The sequence below is a fragment of the Lithobates pipiens genome, unplaced genomic scaffold (assembly GCF_037356315.1).
Source record: "Lithobates pipiens isolate NorthernLeopardFrog02 unplaced genomic scaffold, aLitPip1_a1.2 Scaffold_8, whole genome shotgun sequence".
In the NCBI taxonomy this organism is placed as follows: domain Eukaryota; kingdom Metazoa; phylum Chordata; class Amphibia; order Anura; family Ranidae; genus Lithobates; species Lithobates pipiens.
The window spans coordinates 84,472,058-84,497,746 of NW_027507903.1; the positions used below are offsets into that span (position 1 = coordinate 84,472,058).

The following is a 25,689-nucleotide window of genomic DNA, read 5'->3' on the forward strand; positions in this document are numbered from 1 at the left end:
CTCCCAAAAAGTCCCACATATGTGGTATCCCCGTACTCAGGAGAAGCAGCAGAATTTATTTTGGGGTGTCATTTCACATATGCCCATGGCATGCGTGAGCAATATATCATTTAGTGACAACTTTGTGAAAAAAAAAAAAAAAAAAAAAAGTTTGTAATTTTCCCGCAACTTGTGGCAAAATATAAAATATTCCATGGACTCAACATGCCTCTCAGCAAATAGCTTGGGGTGTCTACTTTCTAAAATGGGGTCATTTGTGGGGGTTTTGTGCCATCTTGGCATTTTATGGCCTTCAAAACTGTAATAGGTAGTGAGAAGTGAACTCAAAAATTTACGCCCTTAGAAAGCCTGAAGGCGGTGCTTGGTTTTCAGGGCCCCGTACGCGGCTAGGCTCCCAAAAAGTCCCACATATGTGGTATCCCCGTACTCAGGAGAAGCAGCAGAATTTATTTTGGGGTGTCATTTCACATATGCCCATGGCATGTGTGAGCAATATATCATTTAGTGACAACTTTGTGAAAAAAAAAAAAAAAAAAAAAGTTTGTAATTTTCCCGCAACTTGTGGCAAAATATAAAATATTCCATGAACTCAACATGCCTCTCAGCAAATAGCTTGGGGTGTCTACTTTCTAAAATGGGGTCATTTGTGGGGGTTTTGTGCCATCTTGGCATTTTATGGCCTTCAAAACTGTGATAGGTAGTGAGAAGTGAACTCAAAAATTTACGCCCTTAGAAAGCCTGAAGGCGGTGCTTGGTTTTCGGGGCCCCGTACGCGGCTAGGCTCCCAAAAAGTCCCACATATGTGGTATCCCCGTACTCAGGAGAAGCAGCAGAATTTATTTTGGGGTGTCATTTCACATATGCCCATGGCATGTGTGAGCAATATATCATTTAGTGACAACTTTGTGTAAAAAAAAAAAAAAAAAATTTTTTTTGTCATTATTCAATCGCTTGAGGCAAAAAAATAAAATATTCAATGGGCTCAACATGCCTCTTATCAATTTCCTTAGGGGGTCTACTTTCCAAAATGGGGTCATTTGGGGGGGTTTTGTACTGCCCTGCCATTTTAGCACCTCAAGAAATGAGATAGGCAGTCGTAAACTAAAAGCTGCGTAAATTCCAGAAAACGTACCTTAGTTTGTAGATGTGACAACTTTTGCGCAAACCAATAAATATACAATTATTGACTTTTTTTTTACCAAAGACATGTGGCTGAATACATTTTGGCCTAAATGTATGACTAAAATTGAGTTTATTGGATTTTTCTAATAACAAAAAGTAGAAAATATCATTTTTTTTCAAAATTTGCGGTCTTTTTACGTTTATATCGCAAAAAATAAAAATCGCAGAGGCAATCAAATACCATCAAAAGAAAGCTCTATTTGTGGGAAGAAAAGGACGCAAATTTTGTTTGGGTACAACATTGCATGACCGCGCAATTACCAGTTAAAGCAGCGCAGTGCCAAAGTGTAAAAAGACCTCTGGTCATTTACCAGCAAAATGGTCCGGTCTGAAAGTGGTTAAAGGACAGGGTAAAAAAAAAAAAAAAAAGTAAAATAATTATTTTTATTCTAATGTCTAGAAATCTATTTCTTTGAATGCTATCATCAACATTGGCTATCTCGTCTATTTCAGATCAACAAGACCAGTCAGAGGGGAGAGCGCAATGCAGCCTGCCTTGCTCACCTGTCCTTATTTGCGAGGACATTGAGCTCCAGAATGAGCCAGAGCTGACCCCTGTGATTCCTCAGACTCCTGTCTTCTCCCCATGGCCAGAGGAGGCCACGGGCCATGTTTCCCGCATCCTGCCACCATCTGATGCTGCCCCTGGTGTGCCTCTACAGGAGCAGCCACAGCTGTTGCCCCCTCGTACCCAGATGGCACTGCCATCTACTGCTGTACCGCCTGGATCAGCAACTGTCCCTGATGCAGTCCATCAGAGGCTCCTCAGAGAACTTCAGAGTCTGGCAAGTGACAATAGAAGGATGTCACGGGACATCAGGAGGTTAACCCGGAGCATTCAACTTGCAGCCAGGCAACAGACTGACCATATGGAGATTATGTTGGCCCGAGTAAACCAACAGCAGAACCAGGCAATGGAGCATTTGAGACTCTCTTTGATGGAAGCAATTTCCAGGCACAATGCTCCATTGCCTGGGAGCTCGTCTGCTAGTAGTCAGAGCAGCAGAGAACCCTCTCCTTCAGGAATCTGAGGGCTAGTTCTTCCTCTGTTCCAGGACCCAAGGCAGCTCAGCTCACCTTTTTGTTAATAGTTGCATATATGTATACGTGTTAATATTTTTTATTTTTTTTCTACGTTTGTGCAAATTATTTTTGCCTAATAAAAGCATACTTTAGTGCTTAGATATTGATCATTATGTGACATTGTATACTTTATTACATAGCTGGTTGCTTAATAAAAACTCACATGCTATCACACATGGTAATCAATGTAAACAGTTAAAAGAACATCTTTGCCAGTTATCACCAACAACTTCATTTAGGTTTAGCTAGGTATTATACTGCCTCACTGACCTTAGTATTCTCTTTCTTTTTCCGCATCATTATATGTTGTAGTTCAAAGTTGCAGTAACAGAAATGGAAATAGTCGTGATGACTAATACTATTTCCATTTATGTTACTGAAACTTTGGACTACAACATATAATGACCTTGAAAAGTGTTCTATACAGCTGTCTTTATTTTATGTTTAAAAGGAACATGCATCACTTGAGATTCCCTCCACGTATGTATACTGGTATTGGATACGAGCAATCTTTTATCTGTACTCGTCAATACCAAATACCATTACCTGTGTCCAGGTGCCACGAGGCAGCTTGGCGCCGGCTTCCCTGCCAATCAAGAATCTGGGAGGCCTGGCTTCCTGATAAGCTGTGAAGCCAGCATCACGCTCTCTAACAGCACCTGGATGCACCTGAATGGTCTTTGGTATTGACGACAAGCATAGATAAACAGATAAATTACTCGTATCCAATACTGCTATCGTGCATCCCTACATACAAGTTTGCCATTATTCATACATCCTAAAAGATGTGTATGGTTAATACATACCTGTGAAGTTTTCGACTTGTATGTGTCTGTCATGATGAAGTCTCATCCACAGGCCCAAGTCGAGCACCTGCCCATTCTGGTAGGTACCTAAATTAGAAATGTTTTGCACTGTTCAATATTTATTTTTACAATTCTTGTTCTACAACAAAACGTAGTATGCTACTATGGTGATAGTATTCAGGGCCAGTTACATAGTTACATAGTTAGTCAGGTTGAAAAAAGACACAAGTCCATCCAGTTCAACCAAAAATAAAAAAATAATATATATATATATATATATATATACACACATATATATACATATATATATATAAAATAAATATACCATCCCTTATACCCAATTCTATACCCACAGTTGATCCAGAGGAAGGCAAAAAACCCCAGCAGAGCATGATCCAATTTGCTAAAGCAGGGGAAAAAATTCCTTCCTGATCCCCCGAGAGGCAATCGGATTTTCCCCGTATCAACTTTACCTATAAATTTTAGTACCCAGTTATATTACGTACACTTAGGAAATAATCCAGGCCTTTCTTAAAGCACTCTACTGAGCTGGCCATAACCACCTCTGCAGGGAGTCTATTCCACATTTTCACAGCTCTTACTGTGAAGAAACCTTTCCGTATTTGGAGATGAAATCTCTTCTCCTCTAGACGTAAAGAGTGCCCCCTTGTCCTCATTGTTGACTGTAAAGTGAATAACTCGACACCAAGTTCCCTATATGGACCCCTTATATATTTGTACACGTTTATCAAATCCCCCCTTAATCTCCTCTTATCAAGAGAGAATAAATTCAGTTCCTCTAATCTTTCCTCATAGCTGAGCTCCTCCATGCCTCTTATCAGTTTGGTTGCCCTTCTCTGCACTTTCTTCAGGTCCCCGATATCCTTTTTGAGAACTGGTGCCCAAAACTGAACGGCATATTCCAGATGAGGTCTTACTAATGATTTTGAACAGGGGCAAAATTATGTCTCTCTCTCTGGAGTACATACCTCTCTTAATACAGGAAAGGACTTTGCTCGCTTTGGAAACCGCAGCTTGGCATTGCATGCTATTATTGAGCTTATGATCTACCAAAACCCCCAGATCCTTCTCCACTATGGATTCCCCCAGTTGTACTCCCCCTAGCGTGTATGATGCATGTATATTCTTAGCCCCCAAGTGCATAACCTTACATTTCTCAACATTAAACCTCATCTGCCACATAGTCGCCCAATTTGACAGAGCATCCAGGTCGGCTTGTAAATTGGTGACATCCTGTAAGGACGTTATTGCACTGCATAGCTTGGTGTCATCTGCAAAGACGGAAATGTTACTCTTGATCCCAGACCCAATATCATTTATAAAGATATTAAAAAGCAAGGGTCCCAGCACTGAACCTTGGGGTACACCACTCATAACCTTAGACCATTCAGAGTAAGAATCATTAACCACTACTCTCTGAATTCTGTCATTAAGCCAGTTTTCTATCCATCTACAAACTGATGTTTCCAAACCTGTAGACTTTACCTTACACATGAGCCGTGTGTGGGGAACTGTATCGAACGCTTTTGCAAAATCCAAATATATCACGTCCACCGCCACCCCTCTGTCCAAGGTTTTACTTACCACCTCATAAAAAGAAATCAGGTTTGTCTGACAACTCCTGTCTTTCATGAATCCATGCTGTCTGTTGCTCAAAATATTTTTTTCCTGCAAGAACTCGTCTATGTGGTCTTTTATTAATCCCTCCAGTATCTTCCCAACTATAGAAGTTAAACTAACGGGTCTATAATTACTTGGTAAAGACTTTGTTCCCTTTTTAAATATAGGCACCACATTGGCCCTGCGCCAATCCAGTGGTACTATTCCTGTCATTAATGAGTCCCTAAAAATTAGATACAATGGCTTCGAGATTACAGAGCTCAATTCTTTTAGGATCCGTGGGTGGATGCCATCAGGTCCAGGTGCTTTATCCACCTTTATTCTGTCCAAATATTTCTGGACCATATCACTTTTGAGCCATTGTTAGAGTCCAGATGTGGAGCCCGACTTGTAGGAGGAGACCTCTCTTACAGCGCTGGTTCAGGAGCCGCTGGAATGGGAACAGCGGTCTCGAGAGCACAGTGGGTAGGAGGGCCTGCTGGATAGAGCCGCTGGAGCTGGTAGAAGAGCGGAGATCCCTCTGAAGGCTGAGTGGACTGCGGGTTGCTGGAAGCTGAGAAATGCAGGCAGTAGCTTCAGAGACCGAAGGTTGGAACTGGCAGCAGGCTGGAGAAGAGTCAGACGGTCCGGGTCAGAAGGTAAGCAGACTGATGGTAACGGAAGGCAGAAGAGGTGTCGGTAAGCAGGCAGAGGTCGGCAACGGAATCACTAGCAGAAGAGGTTTCGAGGTCAGGCAGGCCGGGTCGGGATTGGAGAAGGCAGAGAAGTCAAGCAAGCCGGGTCGATAACGGTAGCAGGTAATCAGGTTCAGGATCAGGTATTCAAAGGTAACCGGGTTCAGGATCAGATGTTCAGACACACGGAAGCTGAGACGAAACAGCGCCGCACCGGCGCACTTGAGAGTCCTTTAAACGCTCAGTGGCGGGAAGGAGCGCACGCACGCCACGCACGACCACGTGGACGAGCGCGCGTACGAACGCCACTCGCGAACGTGCACACTAACGCGTAAACGAACGCGCACGCGAACGCGTACGCGAACGCGCAGAAGACACACGCCGACGCCTGTGTGCACGCAGCTGTACCTGTCTATTGCTGGTAAGTTCCTGACATTGCCCCCTCCCAAGGGGCAGCCTCCGGATGCCCAACAGGTTCCTCTTTTCTGGATGGGCAGACAAGTATGCGTGAATTAACCGCCTGGCATGGATATTGCTGTTTGGTTCCCAGGAATTGTTCTCTGGCCCAAATCCCTTCCATTTGATCAGAAATTGGATGCGTCCCTGTCTTCTTCTGCAATCGAGGATGGCCTCCACCTCGTACTCCTCGTTTCCATCCACTAAGATGGGTTCTGGAGGTCTAGTTCCTCTATCAGGAAAGGGATCAGGGGTGGCAGGTCTCAGCAGTGACACATGGAACACAGGATGAATCCTAAGCGACTCAGGCAGGGTTAGCTCGTAGGAAACTTCATTAATTTTCCTCTTAACCGGAAATGGTCCCATAAATTTAGGTGCAAGCTTCCTGGAGGGACAAGCCATTTTAATGTTATTGGTAGAAAGCCATACCTGGTCGCCAGGTTGTAGGATCAGTTCCCCTCTTCTTCTCCGGTCAAAGGCTCTCTTACTGTCTGCCTGGGCCTTGGCCACTGCTTCCTGCAACACCCGGTTATTGTGGCTGAGGAAATCCACTGTCTTCTGGACCGCTGGAACTGAGGTTTCTGGAAGAAAATCAGGCAAAAAGGTTAAATGAAAGCCATAATTGGCGAAAAAAGGGGACTGACCGGTGGCCGAATGACAAGCATTATTGTAGGCAAATTCTGCCAAAGGCAGCAGGGACACCCAATCATTCTGTACGAATGATGTGAAGCACCTAATGTACTGCTCAAGAGTCTGGTTGGTCCTTTCTGTCTGCCCATTGGTTTGGGGATGATAGGCCGAGGACAGTGCCAGCTCAATTTTCAGGATCTCGCACAGGGCCCTCCAGAAGCGTGAAGTGAACTGCACTCCTCTGTCGGAGACTATATTCGCTGGAATCCCGTGTAGCCTCACAATCTCCTTAATGAACACGTGGGCAGTCTCCACGGCAGATGGGGTGCCTTTTAAGGGTGAGAAGTGGGCCATTTTGGATAGCGGTCAACAACCACAAAAATAGTTGAACATCCCTCAGAACATGGAAGCTCGACAATAAAGTCCATACTAATCATTCTCCAGGGTCTGTCGGGTACAGGTAGGGGTTTCAGCAGTCCCCAAGCCCGGTTCCTGGGTGTCTTGTTCTGGATACAGACGGGGCAAGAGCTGATGTACTTTTCGCAAAAGTCCTTCAAATTGGGCCACCAGAACGTGCGTTGTACCAGATCAAGGGTCTTACGGACCCCAAAGTGGCCTGCCAGTGGGTGGTCATGAAGAAGGGACAGCACCTTAACTCGGACATTCTCGGGGACAAAAATTTGACTTCCCCTCCAGAACAAGCCATCTCTGGACATTAAGGTGATTCCGGGGGGTCTTGAGGAGTCAGAGGATGCTTCTCTGATCAGAGAGAGGAGGTCAGGCTGTAAAAGTAAAAAATTCCCGGCAGGTAAAATGGTGTCAGGAACAGATGAGTCCTTAGGATTGTCATACATCCGTGACAGCGCATCCGGTTTCACGTTCTTCGATCCGGGTCGGTACGTGATGTGAAAGGAGAAACGTGAAAAGAACAGGGCCCAGCGGGCTTGTCGGGGTCTCAGTCGCTTGGCAGACCGTAGATATTCTAGGTTCTTGTGGTCTGTGTATATTAGTACCGGGTGAGCAGCGCCCTCCAATAGGTATCTCCACTCCTCCAAGGCGGCCTTAATGGCGAGCAACTCTCGGTCGCCTACGTCGTAATTCTTCTCCGCGGGAGAGAGTTTCCTGGAGAAGAACCCCACGGGATGCATTAGGTCCTTGTTGCCTTGACGTTGGGAGATGACCGCTCCTACGGCCACTTCAGAGGCGTCTACCTCGAGGATGAAGGGTAGAGACGGGTCCGGATGGCTGAGAATTGGGGCGGACGTGAAGAGTTTTTTAAGTCTTTCGAAAGCACTCTGGGCCTCCTGAGTCCAGCAGAAGCGGAAGTTTTGTCTGGTCAGTTGCGTGATGGGCGCAATTATAGCTGAAAAGTCTCTTATGAACTTTCTATAAAAGTTCGCAAAACCAATGAAGCGTTGTACACCCTTCTTATCCAGAGGCGCTGGCCAATCTAGTACAGCAGACACCTTTTGGGGATCCATCCTGATACCCGTTGGAGAGATCACTAGTCCCAGGAATCGGATGCTCTGTAACTCAAATTCGCATTTCTCAGCCTTTGCGTAGAGTCGGTGCTGGCGAAGGCGGTCCAGGACTTTACGGACGTGTTCTCGATGCTGATCAAGAGAGTTGGAAAATATTAAAATGTCGTCCAGGTAGACAATCACGAACACGTCGAGGAAATCCTTAAACACATCATTGATTAGGTGTTGAAATGTGGCCGGGGCGTTGCAGAGCCCAAAGGGCATCACTAAATATTCATAATGACCGAATCGGGTCCGGAAGGCTGTTTTCCATTCATGCCCGGCCTGGATGCGAACTAGGTTATACGCCCCCCTTAGATCCAACTTGGTGAATATCTTAGCGGATCTCAGTCTCTGAAAGAGTTCGGGTATCAAGGGTAAGGGGTAGCGGTTCTTAACCGTAATCTTGTTTAAGTCTCTATAGTCCACACATGGACGGAGGGACTGATCTTTTTTAGTGACAAAAAAGATTCCAGCCCCTGCTGGGGAAGTTGAAGGACGGATGAACCCCTTCTCTAGGTTCTCGTCCAAGTAGGTCTTCAGTGCCCCCTGCTCCTTTTCTGATAAAGGGAATATGCGTCCGAAAGGAATCTCGGCCCCAGGGAGGAGTTCGATCGGACAATCATAGGGACGATGAGGAGGCAGAGTGTCTGCTCCCTTTTTACTGAACACATCAATAAAGTCATGATAGTGCTTGGGCACAGTCTGCAGTAGGTCTTGATCAGAGTCTACACATAAAAGGGTGGCGGAAGGCTTGGTGGAATCTGTTAGGCAGTGTTTCAAGCAATAGGAAGATGGGAATGTGACTTTTCTGGTAACCCAATTGATGTAGGGGTTGTGGGCCTGGAGCCAGGGTATGCCCAGAATGATTGGGAACATTGGAGAGGAGATGACATCCAACGTCAGGAATTCCTTGTGTTGAGAGGAGATAATGACAGGTAGAGGGAGAGTCTCTTGAGTTACCTTTCCAGAACTGATGCTAGACCCATCGGCCAGAAAAACTGAGAGTTCATGAGCCTTGCCTCGTAACGGGATGCCCTGTCGGCCCGCAAAGGTGGAGTCTATGAAGCAGCGGCATGCCCCGGAGTCAATGATAGCGTTGACTGTCACCGTCCTTCCTTGGAGCTGTAGTGAGAGAGGAACAGCAAGGTGGGTTGAATTGGCAGTCAATGCAGAGAGACTGGTAGAAGCAGAAGGTAGGCACTTACTTGTCTTGACAGGGCAATTAGAGACATAGTGACCCGAACCACCGCAGTAGAGGCAGAGATTCTGCTGCCGGCGACGTGCACGCTCTTCTGGAAGCAAAGCGGGGCGCAGTAGTCCTAATTGCATGGGCTCGGAGGTGTCAGGAGCCGTGCAGGGCGGAATAGGGCTGGACGGAGATACATAGCGAGAAGCAGGCATTGGGGCTCTCGCTGTCATCCAGACTGGACGGACTTGCTGAGCGGAGCGCTCTGATCTTCGCTCCCTGAGACGGCGATCAATCTGGATTGCCAAGGAGATCAGGGCCTCCAGGGTTTCTGGTATACCGACTCGAGCCAGTTCGTCCTTAAGTCCTTCAGATAACCCCATGCGAAATTGATGCCTTAAAGCCGCATCATTCCATTCCGTGTCTGCGCTCCAGCGTCGAAAGTCCGAGACATAATCCTCAGCCGGTCTGCGGCCCTGCTGGAGCGCAACCAGAGCAGATTCAGCCGTGGCAGTCTTTTGGGGGTCCTCGTAAAGCTGAGCCATGGCCTCAAAGAAGGATTGCAGAGAGAAGGTTGCGAGTGAATCTCCTTCAAGTAAACGGTGGGCCCAGGTCTGCGGTTCTCCTTGTAGGAGGGAGATTACAAATCCTACCTTCGTGGCTTCCAGGGAGAAAGTCCGTGGTTGTAGGGCAAAATAGAGTTGACAAGCGCTCCGAAAAGCCCGAAATTTGGTTCGATCCCCAGAAAACCTTTCCGGAATGGGTACCCTTGGTTCAGGTGGAAGCATGACAACGGATGGTGAGGCGACGGGCTGTGCCGATAAGGAGGCAGGAGCAGAGGCCATGTGACCAGTATCTGTAAGGTCCTGGACCTGTCCTTCAAGCCTGGCGTAGCTATCTTGAAGCGATTTTACCGCTTGGGTAAGGGCCGACAGGTGCGTGCAGATCTCCTTCATGGGAGAGGTCTCTCCTGCGGGCTCAGTCATGGCTGTTTCGTACTGTTAGAGTCCAGATGTGGAGCCCGACTTGTAGGAGGAGACCTCTCTTACAGCGCTGGTTCAGGAGCCGCTGGAATGGGAACAGCGGTCTCGAGAGCACAGTGGGTAGGAGGGCCTGCTGGATAGAGCCGCTGGAGCTGGTAGAAGAGCGGAGATCCCTCTGAAGGCTGAGTGGACTGCGGGTTGCTGGAAGCTGAGAAATGCAGGCAGTAGCTTCAGAGACCGAAGGTTGGAACTGGCAGCAGGCTGGAGAAGAGTCAGACGGTCCGGGTCAGAAGGTAAGCAGACTGATGGTAACGGAAGGCAGAAGAGGTGTCGGTAAGCAGGCAGAGGTCGGCAACGGAATCACTAGCAGAAGAGGTTTCGAGGTCAGGCAGGCCGGGTCGGGATTGGAGAAGGCAGAGAAGTCAAGCAAGCCGGGTCGATAACGGTAGCAGGTAATCAGGTTCAGGATCAGGTATTCAAAGGTAACCGGGTTCAGGATCAGATGTTCAGACACACGGAAGCTGAGACGAAACAGCGCCGCACCGGCGCACTTGAGAGTCCTTTAAACGCTCAGTGGCGGGAAGGAGCGCACGCACGCCACGCACGACCACGTGGACGAGCGCGCGTACGAACGCCACTCGCGAACGTGCACACTAACGCGTAAACGAACGCGCACGCGAACGCGTACGCGAACGCGCAGAAGACACACGCCGACGCCTGTGTGCACGCAGCTGTACCTGTCTATTGCTGGTAAGTTCCTGACAGCCATTGTGGATTTGGGGCTGCGTCACTACCACCCCCATTATGGACATGAGCTCCCCCATGCTCCTTTGTATACACAGAGCTGAAGAAAGTATTTAATAAGTTAGCCTTCTCTTTGTCCCCAGTCACCCACTCCAGATTATTTTGCAAAGGGCCTACATGCTCAGACTTAACCTTTTTACTATTAATATATTTGAAGAATTTTTTGCGGTTTGTCCTACTGTCTTTTGCAATCTGTCTTTCATTCTGAATTTTTGCATCCTTGATTTCCTTTTTACATATTCTGTTATATTCCTTGTAACATTTAAATGACACTAGCGTTCCTTCATTTTTATATTTTTTGAAAGCTCTTTTTTTATAGTTTATAGCTTTTTTAACTTTGGCCGTGAGCCACATCGGCTTTATTTTTAACCTTTTAAACGTATTGCCCATGGGAATATACTTTGCCGTGAGATCACAAACAAGCTTTTTGAAGAATTCCCATTTCTGTTCTGTGCCCATTGGTGCCAATATTCTCTCCCAGTCTAAGTCCTGGAGAGCGGCCCTCATCCTTGGAAAATTTGCTCTCTTGAAATTAAGTGTTTTTATCTTTCCCGTATGTGATTTTTGCTTACAGCTAACATCAAATGAAATCATGTTATGGTCACTGCTACCCAGATGTTCCTTTATCTGAACATTAGTAATACGTTCTGCATGGTTTGAGATTACCAGGTCCAACAGAGCTTCATTCCTAGTTGGGGCCTCAATAAACTGGACCGTAAAATTGTCCTGTAATAGGTTTACAAATTTTTGCCCTTTAACTGTCCCAGCAGTGCCATTACCCCAGTCAATTTCTGGGTAGTTAAAATCCCCCATTATTATTTTAGTATTAGTATTCAGGGCCAGTTCAGTGATAGTATTCAGCGCCGTGGACAACAGTGCATTCACAGGGTTAATCCCCATTCACAAATCCAGCCTTGCCGTATTTGACGTCTCCCGCACGCATGCGCGGAGCGGCGTCTTGGTTGGCCGGAGCGGCGATACCCAGAAGTAACCTTCCAGGTATCAGTGGAGAGATGGCTGTGGCTGGAGGGGGAGATGAGGACCACTTTGGGGGCCCCGATCTAAGGTAAGTGATGCATAATGAGCTAGTATGCTAGTCATACTAGCTCACTATAGCTTTGTCTTACAGGTGTTTTTTCAAAAGAAGAAAAAATAACGTGTTTACAACCACTTTAATACTTACCAAAGTCTAGAAATCCTCCGATATGATTTCGTCTTCTTCCAATTCCTCTTCAAGGTCATACAGCAGTAGCATTACTTTCACTATGCTGGGAAAGAGAGAGAGAAAGTTTATTTGCTACATCAAGGAATATGGTTGAGAGAAAGCGAGAATAAGAAAAGAGAGTGTTACATACATAGTGGACAGACACAGTGTATAGCGAAGGAAACAGCTGGATCCATAAGAGGACATGGTGGACAGAAAGAGATAAAATAGGAAAGTGTTAATAAGCAAAAAGTGTTCTATATATATATATATATATATATATATATATGTATATATATATATTATATATGTCAATGATTGATTGACAAGACAGTAAGTTGGCTATTAAAAAGTTAATCACCTTTTTTGGTTGAATCCCGAGGGGTAAGCTTTTCCAGTCTTGCTATGTAGTGTGGTCTTCAGGAGGAGTGCCCTAATCTGTAGCCAGCTAATTTAATATGGTTGGAATCGACATGGCAGCACATAGCAGCAGGCTGTCATCACTACACCATAGGTCCAGTTGAAGGCGACACCCAGTAACCTTTTTGGTAATGTAGTGGGAGCAGTGGGAGACAGTATAGCCAATGCCTGGACTTGTGATGTCTGTGTTATTTTAAATTTACAGGTGTCTCCTACAGCTCCTATTAATCCACCCCTCTGCCCTACTATCGTCCAGTCTTCAGTGCTGCTTCCTGTAGCTAAAGTTTCAGGTTCAGAGTCACCGTATTCAGGGGTGGAGGCTCTTTCCCACCCTAAAATCTCTCTGAACCTCCAAAATTCCAGGTCCCAAATAGACAATTGTAAAATCAGAGAAAACTTTACATCAGTCCTCTCCTTTTTATTCACTATCCCGGAACCTTCTCACACTACATGGGTGAGACCCCTGAATAAACAAACTGCAATGAAACTAATAAAGGGAGTGGAGTACCTCAACTACAGTGCAAACACTACATTTATTCTCATTGGAGAAGCGACGATTGAGAGGGGCCATGATAATCTACAAATACCTCAATGGGGATCCCAACATAGGAAAAAACAATAAAGTCTCATAGACTGTAATAGGACAAGGGGTCATACAATGAGGCATGAGGAGAAGTGGTTTAACCTTAAACTTTGCAGGGGGTTTTCCACTATCAGGCCAATAAGGAATGGATGTGGAACACTTCCACAACCAGTGTTGGCTGCTGGGAGAATGGATAATTTTAAAAGACTCTTGGGTATATATCTTAAAGAACACAATACAGCCTACTGTAACTATTCAAAACAATTTTTTTTTTTTAACTTTATATTGTTTTTTTGTGGAACAACACTCCATTGTTTAGACTCTAAATGTGTTATAACGCTTTATCTTAATCATTCAAAAACCTGTATGGAAACATAATAGGAAAATTATAACGTAAAACACTGAACAAAAATAAAAAAAATTTTTTGGGACTTTCATTCAATATCATAGCTGAGAACTGGGTATTCCAGCTTCGGCAAGTTGACTTTTAGGAAAGCAAGTTTTTCGATTAGATGGGGGGCCAGTTGTGAACGTTGGGGGCACAATATGTTACCAGTAACAGAAAAAACGCGTTCACTTTGAACAGTGGTAGGTGGGCATGAGAGGAGTTCTTGGGCTACTTGAGAGAGAGCTGGCCAAATATCTCTCTTGTCATCCCAAAATTCTAAAGGATTTACAGTGGGGGGCAAAATGGGCTCTGCAAGGTATGTAGTTACCATGTCCTGCACACCAATTTTTTTTAGGGAGGGAAGTCTGATGGGTCCCACTACGCTGTCTATTGCCCGAAATAAAACAGAGGCTGCTTTGGTGGACTGAGTAGTGGTTGCACTATTGCTATGGCTACTGGACAGAGACACAGAGTCATCTTCCTCCAGCTCTGCTTCTTCATCCTCTTCCTCACGTTGAAGCCTTGAGTTTTTTTGATGTTTCTCTCTGACCCTCTCTACCAATTTATCTCGCCAGAAGGTCAGGGAATTGGATCCCAGGGCAAGCTTGCCCTTCATCCGTGGATCACAAAGAGTGGCCAACATTACTTCAGGGCATGAGTCTGTGAGCTCTTTCAGCCGCCTACTTATTTCAACCTTACACCTCCTGAGCAGGGCCATTACTTCTGGTATATGTCCCCTAGGCAACACCTCCTTATATGAAAGAAAGGCATCAATGTTACTAACCAGATATGACATGAGTGGTACTACTTCCAATATGCTGGCACTTTCTTGGCTCATTTGTTCAGTGACAGCCTTGAAAGGCTTGAGTACTGCCACAAGCTGAGCAATCATTGCCCAATCCTCCCTAGCAAGCGGTCTGCTAATTCCAATGTAATGGTCGCTTGACATGGCATGAAGGGCCTTCTGCTGTTCTTGTATGCGTTCCAACATATCCAAAGTTGAATTCCATCTCGTGACAACATCAATTTTGAGGCGGTGCTCATTCAGCCCTTGTTTTTTTTGCTCCTTTCTGAGGATATGGCTATCTTTGACATTACGATGAAAGTGTGCCGCAATCTTGCGACACGAGTCAAGTAGTGCGGCCAGCTTTCCAGATGTGTTGTCCTCAGAAAGGGCATCTTTCACAACAAGATTTAGCAAATGGGCTGAGCAGCGCACACTCACATATTTCCCATCCCGTACAGCTTTGAGCATATTTGACCCCCCATCTGTAACAACAAAGCCCATCTCTGCCCGAGTACCTGCCTGCTCTCCCAACCACTGTGCCACCATCCTCTTCAGAGATTGAAGAATGTTGTGGGAAGTGTGTTGCTCATCCATGACCTCAGCATGGAGAAGGAAGGAACGGTATCCTTGCTTGGCTAAGGTGGTTGAGCCTGTTGCCCCGGAACATAACATGTCTTGCGGCACCTTAGGTTGCCACCAATGTGCTGTCAGGGACAAAAAGGCATGCTGGCCACTTGGAGCACTCCATAAATCTGTGGTGAAGTGCACCGACTGGCCAGGAGCCTTTGCCAGCTCCTCCTTCAACACTCCAACACATGAGCTGTAAAGGGATGGCACTATAGTACGGCTAAATGTTGTACGAGAAGGTACTTTGTAGCCGGGGCCAGAGTTTCCAAAAGTTGTTTAAAGGGCTCCCCTTCAACCATATTAAAAGGAGCTCCTCCAACTGCTATGAGCTGTGCTATTAATCTTGTAACTTTGCGCGACTGCTGGCGGGACATGACTTTTGCATGAAAGGCACCAACTTGTTCAAGGGTCGCCTGTGTGTATGTGGAATGGCGGGTATGTGACATTTGACTCGATGATGCTGTGGAAGAAGTGGCATGATAAATATGTGACTTAGCCTGTGAACTGCTAATAGCAATAGTCAAACCTAAATTTACACTAGTTGTGCATGGAGGAGAAGCCACACCATGTTCCTCCCTTAGTAGCACAGCTTGGTGGTGAGAGCGCATGTGTTGATTCATGCCTGCATTTGTAAGATGTCCTATCTTTTGCCCACGGCTCACCTCCCGACAGCATAGTTTACATTTGGCTATGCGTCCATCACCATTTGCTGTAAAGTACTTCCATATCTGGGAACGGCGACTGGAAGAGCCACTGGATGCAGGTGCTGAAGATTGCTCTGCTGAGGTTTCAGTAGCCTGCTGTGCTGGAACAACTGGTTGCTTGGCTGTGGTCTGTGACTTGACCACAGGGGGCATAAAGATAGCGGGAATGGTGGCAATGTCTGGCTTTGGGGGCCTAGCCTGAATGGTGGCACCGGTGGCAGAACTTTTAGATACAAGGGCAGGAGACTCTTAGGCCGCGTACACACGCAGGGACTGTTCGCTCAACCTTGTTCGTCAAACAGTTTCAGCGGACAGTCCGCTCAAAATTAGCATGGAAGGACTTGGCCACACACGACGAACGAACAGTCCGCTGAAACCGTGCGCGATGACGTACGTCACGTACGACGGGACTAGAAATAGGAAGTCCAAGACACAGCAAAGCACCCTTTGAGCTCCTTCTGCTGACTTTGCGTTAGTAGAAGTTTGGTTAGAGACGATTCGCGCTTTTCAGACTTCAGCTTAATTTGTCCGTTCACTACAGCGCAGTCTACCTGTGAGGTTTATATCTGTCTTTCGGTACGCGTGGATCAGTTGTACCTGTTATTAGGCGCTTCTGGTCCGCTCGTTTCTGGGTTTCAGGTCGTTCTTCATAGGTCTGACTGTTCTTCAGTGCGTTCAGTTGAGCTTGTCTGTCCATCCGACCGTTTGAAAGCCATGGAGAGTGGACGTACTCGGGAACGAGTTCGTGCTATATTGGGGCTTGGTGTTTTAGTTGTTATGAATTGTTTTTATTTAATGACTATTTTTTTTTTTCCCTGTGTTTGACTCCCCAGTGTCCTTCCACACCACAGGAATGGCAGACTGTGGCTTCCCAATTCGCTGCCCGTTGGGACTTTCCCAACTGCGGAGGGGCGATCGAAGGGAATCATGTGAGGATTGTGCCCCCACCCCATTCGGGGTCCTACTATTGGAATTATAAGGGGTTCCATAGTGTGGTGCTAATGGCGGTGGTGTCGGCACAATGTGACTTTCTTTATGTGGATGTGGGGAAGAACGGCCGGATGTCTGACGGAGGAGTCTTTAGGCAGACCGAGTTCTGCCACCGTCTTATCACTGGTGGCCTGGACTTGCCACCAGATGCCGAGAATGTGGAGGGTCTACCGTTTGTGTTTCTGGCTGATGAAGCGTTCGGTCTGAGTGAACATCTTATGAAACCCTTCCCCCAAAGGACCCTCACCCCGGAGAGGAGGGTTTTTAATTACCGGCTGGCCAGAGCAAGAAGGGTTGTGGAGAGTGCCTTTGGCATTATGGCCAGCCGGTTCCGTCTGTTACTGACAGCCATCAACCTTGCAGAATATAAACTGAACTATGTGATTCTGTGCTGCTGCATTCTGCACAATTTTCTAAGGAAATTTTCAGGTAACCAGTACCTGCAGCCTATTGGGCCTGAGGCTGGACTCAGGCTTCCAGAACTGACAGGGCTGGATCATGCCCTTCCTGGCTTAGCCCCCCAAACAGCACGTGAGGTGCGTGACCGCTATGTCAGCTATTTTAATGGTAGGGGGGCTATTCCAATGCCAGCTGACCAATAAAAATGTATTTTTCTGAAAATATGTCTTGTCTGTTCAAATTTTGAAGTTTGGTTCTTGTTTGCTTTTCACGTTGCTTGTATCCTACATTCTCCTAATTCAGGGATATGCAATTGGCCAACCTCCGGCTGGTGCAAAACTACAAGTCAATCATGCCTCTGGGTCTCATGCTTGTGGCTGTCAGTCTTGCTATGCTTCATGGGACTTGTAGTTCTGCACCAGCTGGATTTCCACTAATTGCATATTCCTGTCCTAGTGCATTTGTATAGCAAAGTGGTTTTTGACAATAGGAAATAAGGCCCTTTGTGACACAAAACACAAAATGACTTCCCAAACTGGTATTGAGTATTGAAAGAAGTAGACACACACACACCTTTTTTTTTTTTGATTTTTTAATAGTGCACATTCCAACCAGTGCCTCTTATTTAGATCTTTTTTTTGTTTTTTGTGTCTTTTTTTTTTTTTTTTTTTTTTTTTTTTTAATAAATTCTTTTTTTTTTTTGGGGGGGAAATTGTTTTTTAAAACAATTTTTTTTATATATATATTTTTTTTTTTTTTATAAATTCTTTTTTGTTTTTTCTTTTTTTCTTTTTTGGTAAACATATAAATATATAGATATATCAAAAATGCAATTATCACAAAAATAAAAAAATAAAATCAGATTTTTAACTATTTACATAAAACAAGGGGTAAAGCCAAATTTTGAAGATGCACACCAAAAACTGGTAATGTCAACATGTGCTATGTACCATCATGAGTGATCAATGGACGTGTTTGGTGTGTGCAATCCCTTCCTCTCACATACTAGAATGAGGAAGGGTTTGCAAACACCAAATGCGTCCATTGCGATCCTCTGATGGCACATAGCACATGTTGACACACCGTGTGCATCTTCAAAATTTGGCCTCTAAAAATCAAGTAAAAACCTTAAAAACTTTTTGGCAAGGAAATGAAGAACATGATTGATTGTGTTTTAGGGAAAAGGGGCTTAGATTCTCCCTAAAACATCGATCATGTTCTTCATTTCCTGCCTCATAGTGTCCAGTTGTCTCTGCATTTCATCAATTGTGCCATTCCAGGCCATGATCTGCCCAATCAGCCTGTGGGCACTGTCCGAGGTAAATGGCTCGGCTTGTCCTTCCACAACCAGATCATCACCTAAAAAACATGTGTAGATAAAAAATTGGTTAACATATACAGCCATTAATTGTTTACCTTAAGCTGGGTTGTCAGACACTCACTTTGTGGGGTGCGGATCTCCACCACCTCTTCCTCCTCCACATCTAGCCCTGGGCTTGTCTGCTCCAGCTGGGACACGGGGCTGGGAAGCTCCATCACTGACACAGGGCTGGATGGCTCCATCACCGACACGGGGCTGGGGCTGGGGCTAATTGCCCAATCAGGCTGGCGAGGTCGGGGGGTCCTGGGCTGCTCCGCCTCTTGTCTGAGTCGTTGTTCCCCTATGAGAATGAAAAAAAAAAAAAAGATACTTTTAAGCATAGTGATATTTGAGTTCAGAAATTTGAATATGAAACATTGGTTTGAAGTGGTGTACAATTATTAGCTGGTTATTACAAGCTCCTAGTTTAATACATCCTTAAAATGACTTTTTTTTAGTTAGGCTGTGTTCAGACTGCTGCGATGTGCTATATACATGCTATATACATACTATATACATGGCTGAAATCGCATCACACAGAGATCACATGTGATTTGCACTGCAGTGCGGTGCAAATCACATTTGATCTCGTACATTGCAGCAATGTGAACCTAGCCTTTAACCAAACTGTGATACTGTATATCTTTTGTCCAAGTTTCACAGACGGACACACTCGAATCATCGCCTGGAGTACCTGTGTGTGATTATATCAAAAATGTTCTATGATGGCCCAAACTACACTTCTAAAAGTTTCCTAGTCCAGATGTTGAACCAGCATTTTATCTATCTATCTCATTTTTTTAATTGAGTCTACATTGCACTGAATAAATTTATGAAACTTTAATAAAAATTTATATCCTATAAACTGAGCATGACAATTCAGTTTATCATGAACAATACAAAAAAAAATAATAACTAATTAAAATCTAATCCAACACCAGATAAATTTACACCATACACAAATTCATGCTATTTACGCCCACATATACGAACAACCATATGCGCTCATTACACGAACTATTAACTACACGAACGATCAAATCCGCCAGATTTACATAAACTACCTACACGAACGATTACGATCAAATCCGCCAGTTTCATACACTACCTACACGAACGATTACGATAACATCCGCCAGATTTACATACACTACCTACACGAACGACTACGATAAAATCCGCAGATTCACATACACTATCTACACGAACGATTACACTCAAATTCGCCAGTTTTCACACACTACATACACGAACGATTACGATAAAATACGCCAGATTTACATACACTATCTACACGAACGATTACGATCAAATCGCGGAGTTTACTCACTTTTTTTCAGGACCTTTTTGATGCGGTAATATTGGTCCGGCTCCCTGGACTTGATGTCGGACCATCGTTTCCGGAGCTGGTCCTTGCCTCTTCGTACCCCAAATTTGGTCTCCAAGGTTGTGACTACCTCATCCAAGATGGCGCTTTTCCGGACATTAGGTTTGGGGTACGGGCCATGTTCCCCATCATAATCCTCCCTTTTTAAGATAGCCACCATCTCCACCATCTCTTCAAAGGCCATATTGGTGGCCTTATATCTCCTCCATCCTCCGGAAGCATGGGGCCCATGGCTTTCCTCCGCGCTGCTCACGCTGCTCATAGAATTTGCGTCCGCCATTTTCTCCTCTCATTCACCCACAGCGGAACGAGGGTAAAAGGGGCGGGGAAACACGGACGCAAGGAACTTCGGAGGCGGGCGACGCAGGCGGAGCCTGAGCATGCGCTGTATATAAAGTGTTACCACTAGGCCGTACGCTTGTCCGAACGGAAGCAGCGAGTGCTACACACGACGGTAAGATAGTTATCGTTTTATTTTCGTTTAATTTAAAGCCTGCGTTAGGGATGTGCATATTGAATTTTATTCTTATTGATGTTTAATTGATTTTTATGTGGGTTGGTGGTTGAGTGGGGTTGATGTTTTGTGTGGTAGTGTGGGGGTGGAGGTGGGTGTATAGGGGGGGGGGGGGGTGGGGGTAGTGTGTGTGTGTGGGGTGGGTAGTGTTTGTGTGTGTGGGAGGGGTAGTGTGTGTGTGTGGGAGGGGTAGTGTGTGTGTGTGTGTGTGTGTGTGTGTGTGTGTAGTGTGTGTCTCGCCTACATTACATTGTCACAATATAGTGTGCATTTGGTCTGACTTTATTTTTTTTTTATTTTATTTTTTTTTGTTTTTTTTTGTATTTGTTTTTTCAGAAAATGCAAAGGTATACTGCAGACCCCTTTAAGGAGGAGGCCTTCCTCTCAACATTTCTCGATTTAGTGGAGTCGCACAGCAATCTTTGGGATACAAAACACCCCCAATATTCAAGCCGTGCTGCCCGGAAGAAGACACTGGAGACAGTTTTGGCGTTTGTGAAAACCCGAGTCCCCCAGGCAGACACTGACTTTGTGAACGCTCAAATTAAGAACCTGCGTAGCGTGTATAGGCGGGAGTAAAGAAAGATCCTAGTGTCCCAAACATCAGGATCAGCAGCAGGTCAGGTCTATGTACTTAAGCTGTGGTATTATGACAGGCTGCGTTTTCTGGATGACACGTCAGAAGCCAGGCCGTCACTTTCGACTCTTCCGTCTACCCGTCCCTCCACCCTTCCCTCCGCCTCAGGTGAGCCATCCCTGGAAGATCCAGACCCTTCCTTGCTGGACGAGGTTGATGCGCCCAGCTGGAGCCAGGTATATTTTAGTTTCTAAAGTTTGGATTGCTCAAATATTAATGATGTCAAGTTCAATGTTTGAATTGCTTCCAAATCTAGGATTTCATCACAAATTAAATTAGATAGAAGGATACAGTAGTTTCCACAAATGTGGCTCAAATCTTGGTGAACTGATGGAAAAATTATGGTGTCAAAATGATAGCCTTTTGTATTTCAAGACAAATGTATTTGTAAGTGAGAACTGTAAAATTGTTAGTGATTGATGATTTCAAAATATAGACATATTTTATTTATTGATTTCTTTGTTTTTTTACACAGGATGAGCTCACCCAGGAGGAGGCCGGGACCAGTGGTATGGAGGAGGAGGCCGGGACCAGCCACACGCAGGAGCTAGCTGGGCCCAGCAGGAGTCGGACTGAAAGCCAGGTCCCTCCCCTCCGCCTAGCCAGCAAAAGGCCCAGGAGGATGGGCCGTACAGAGGAGGAGTCCTTGGTGCTTATACGCCAAGCCACACAAATTTTGTCAAAACCCCCCAATCCGGAGGAGGCCTATGCCACTTATCTGGCTAGTAAGCTACAAGAAATGGACAAACCACAGCGAAACTTGTGTGAAGCAATCTTTTTTGATGCCATCCAACGGGGTCTGAAGGGTGAGCTCACACCCACCACTAAGCTTTACAACACAGACCCTACTCCTCCTCCTCCTCCTCCTCCTCCTACCACAACTCCACCACCAGAGGCACAGCCTCCAGCGACGCGTGGAGGGAAGGCTAGACGGAAGAGTCGCAAGTGACTGCCTGGCTTCAGTCTGCTCTGAAAGAAGACGCAGGCTGTTGTAGTACCACAGTCTGGGGACATAGATCTCATCTGCTGCTGTTCCTGGTCTTTGGGATTCTAGGACCTGGTTGTGCTCCCTATGTACATGCTACGCAGGTTCGAAATTTTGGTGTCCACTCACTTGATGTGTGCCTGGGGGACAAAAGGCTTCACAAACGTCAAAATTGTCTCCAGTGTTGCCTCCCTCTTGATTTATTTTTGTTCTGAGGAAAAATAAAAATTTATTATTTCCAAAAAATCTTGTGTTTTTTTTATTTTATTTTTTTATAAATATTTTTGTATAATTTTGGCTTAAAAAACAAAGTTTATTTGTGAGTAGGCAGATACATGTCAAAAAACTCTGGGGGTTATTTACAAAATACACGTTCATGTAAATATGCTAACTTCAAGTGCAATTTTTAAAGCACTGCAAGTGCACTTGGAAGTGCAGTCGCTGTAAATTTGAGGCTTAACATTTGAAATGAGGGGAAGCTCTGCTGATTTTGAACATGCAATCATGTGTAAGCGAAAATGCTGGTTTGGGTATCTATCTATCTATCTATCTATCTATCTATCTATCTATCTATCTATCTATCTATCTATCTATCTATCTCTACTTGCATAGTCCTGCTTGGCCAAAAAAAATGCAAGTCCATCTTGTTTCAAACCCCCCACAAAAAAAAAAAAAAAATATGACAATAGTAGTTCCAAAAATATATAGTAATAGATAAATTCTATATTTTTTTTTTCCAGAAATAAAAATATATATATAAATTTTTATTTTTTTTTATTTTATATATATATTTTTTTTAAGATAGACACACATATATATATATATATATATATATATATATATAAATTTTTTTTTCTTTTTTTTTTTAGAGGGTTTTTTTTTGTTTTGTTTTTTAATTTGGAATATATTTTTTCTATAATTGGAAGATTAATCATAGGATGAGGATGAATAAAAACATGTAGTATAACTCTGTGTGAATATAAGCAGCAAAGCTACTTCACTTTTCTTGCATTATGAAGAAGAAAAGAACAGGCTATATTAAAAAACCACAAAATTAGCAGCATAACGAATATGCTAGCTTCAATACGAACACTAGTTTTACAAGACCGAGCGCTTCCGCCCTGTAAATTCTTTCTGAGTATGCGCGGAACTTAGTTTGACGAACAAGCCTACACACGAGCGGACTGTCTGCTCAAACAAAGTTTCAGCGGACAGTTTTTCGGAAATTCCGAAAAACTTTTTTCAGCAGACTGTTCGCTGAAACTGTCCGCTGAAAGCCCACACACGAGCGGACTGTCCGCCGAAACACTGTTCAGCGGACAAAGTTGAGCGAACAGTCCCCACGTGTGTACGCGGCCTTATATTGAAATTGGAGAAGATGGAGAGTTCATTAGAGGTGACATTTGTGGTGAAGGTGATGAATATAGAAGGGGTGATTTACTGGTGTCATCTGCAAATGGACGTCTACTACACTCACGTCCGTAGTCAGGCTGCTGAATGTCTATTTCCCCTGATATTAAGGGCACATGCAGAGTTCCCTCATTATCAAATCTACCCTTAGCAAGCAAATGTTGTGTCAGTGGCAATAGAAGTAGTACTGTTGCTTGCTCTGGCAATGCGAGCATAATTCTCCAAATCTAGCACCTCCTTTTTTGGTTGTTTGTGTGGATTTAAAGCCCATAAACCCTGTGCAGTAATTGCACGGCCTTTGCTGTAGAACTTAGATGTTGTTACAGCAGTTATGTTTGAAGTAGTTGGAACACTGGTGGTTGTGTTAGTGGGTATGGGGTTGCTAAACAGCCGGCGCTTAGTAGGTGGCTTATTCTTCCTAGTCTGCACACTGGCAGTATTAGCAGCTCCTCCAATTACACTGTTTGTTCTTTTTAGTTTAATAGGTGGGCTGCTCAGAGTCAGCTGACTACTTGCACTGCTTTCTCTCTGTCTCCTCATGCTAACAGCTCTGTTGGACATCTGACCATGGTCAGAAGAAATAAGTACTGATGCACTGATGGTGCTGCTGCTGCTGCTTGTGCTGCTACCATGAGCACTTTTGCTGAATGTGTGAGCAGTCTGACTCTGAGAAGGCTCCATCATAAAAAGACAGTCAGAGCCTGTCCTCCTCAAACAACTATGACACTGCCTGTCCTGAAACAGTTACTTCACTGACTTCACAGTCACACAGCTATCTGATCACCTGACTACCTAGCCCCACCCTGATACCTTATGACTGCAATAAGTGTAAAAAAATTAATTAATCGTCCAAATATCTCAATCCCACTATCTCCCTCTAAAACATCAATAACAATAATAATTGTTGACAACTACTAGAGTAGATTTTAAGACAGTCTATTCAAGGCAATTAGAAAAAGGCACACCTCTTCAAAGACAAACCACAAGAAGACACTCACACTCTCAGTCTCTCTATCTGTGCTGTGGTAAACCCTCCCAGTAGGATTCGTTTTTTATAGATTCAATCATAGCCCCACCCACAATAAGAAATGAAAGTAGCTGATTGGACAATTCTGATTGGACATTGTTCTATTTTTCCTTTCAAATTCGATTCGATTCGATTTTTTGACATTCGAATTTCGTATAGAATGAATTCGAATTTGAATAGAAAAGATTTCAATAGAATAGACTAGAAAAAAAAATAGAGCAGAATAGAATAAAATATAATATATTCTATTCTGTTCTATTGTTTTTCTAGTCTATTCTCTACTTCCATTCTAATCTTTTCTATTCAAATTTGAATTCATTCTATACGAAATACGAATGTCGGAAAGAAATATATATGTATTAGAATACCACCATCTTCCGAAATTCGAATTTAGTATATAATGATTTCACCAAATCACTAAATTTGGGGTTTCTAGCATCAAGTGACCGCGACATACATGGCCTTAAAGTTGGGTCACAAAATATTTTCGAATGCGGTTGAAATAATTTCGAATCATGTTGAAACCATTTCGAATGCGTTGAAATAATGTCGAATAATGTTGAAATCATTTCGAATGCGGTTGAAATAATGTTGAATCATGTTGAAATCATTTCGAATGCGGTTGAAATAATGTTGAATCATGTTGAAATCATTTCGAATGCGGTTGAAATCATTTCGAATCATGTTCAAATAATTTCGAATCATGTTCAAATAATTTCGAATGCGGTTGAAATAATTTCGAATCATGTTCAAATCATTTCGAATCCGGTACTGAGTCGAATTTCGGTCGAATTCTGTTGAATTCGTTAGCATTGTAATTCGGTAATTCGGATGCATCCGAATGTCCGAAAAATGAAATTTCGTCCGAATTTCGATTTGTAACGAAACGAAATGCACATGTCTATATGTTTCTACAGTGGGGCAAAAAAGTATTTAGTCAGCCACCAATTGTACAAGTTCTCCCACTTAAAAAGACAAGAGAGGCCTGTAATTGTCATCATAGGTATACTCCAAATATGAGGGACAAAATGTGGAAACAAATGCAGACAGTCACATTGTCTGATTTTTTTTTTTTTAAAGAATTTATTTGCAAATTATGGTGGAGAATAAGTATTTGGTCACCTACAAACAAGATTTCTGGCTCTGACAGACCTGTATCTTCTTCTTTAACCACTTAGGCTGACAATTTGTCCGGGGCTTAAGGACCAGAGGTCTTTTTACAATTTCGCACTGCACTGCTTTAACTGGCAATTGCGCGGTCATGCAACGTTGTACCCAAACGAAATTTGCATCCTTTTC

General features: G+C 44.2%; 1 protein-coding gene across 2 annotated transcripts in view; it reads left to right on the forward strand.

Moving 5' to 3' along the window:
• The window catches only part of LOC143963466 (gamma-tubulin complex component 4-like), a 185,296-nt gene that overhangs the window by 135,701 nt on the left and 23,906 nt on the right, over nt 1-25,689 (forward strand). Inside the window, exon 18 of one of the 2 annotated variants that reach the window (XM_077473099.1) lies at nt 1,636-2,303. The exons of the other annotated variant lie outside the window; for it this stretch is intronic. Coding sequence (XP_077329225.1) covers nt 1,636-2,213 — 578 coding nt within the window. The 3' untranslated portion in view covers nt 2,214-2,303. Of the gene's footprint in view, nt 1-1,635; nt 2,304-25,689 lie in introns of those variants that run through there. 2 annotated transcript variants of the gene reach the window in all.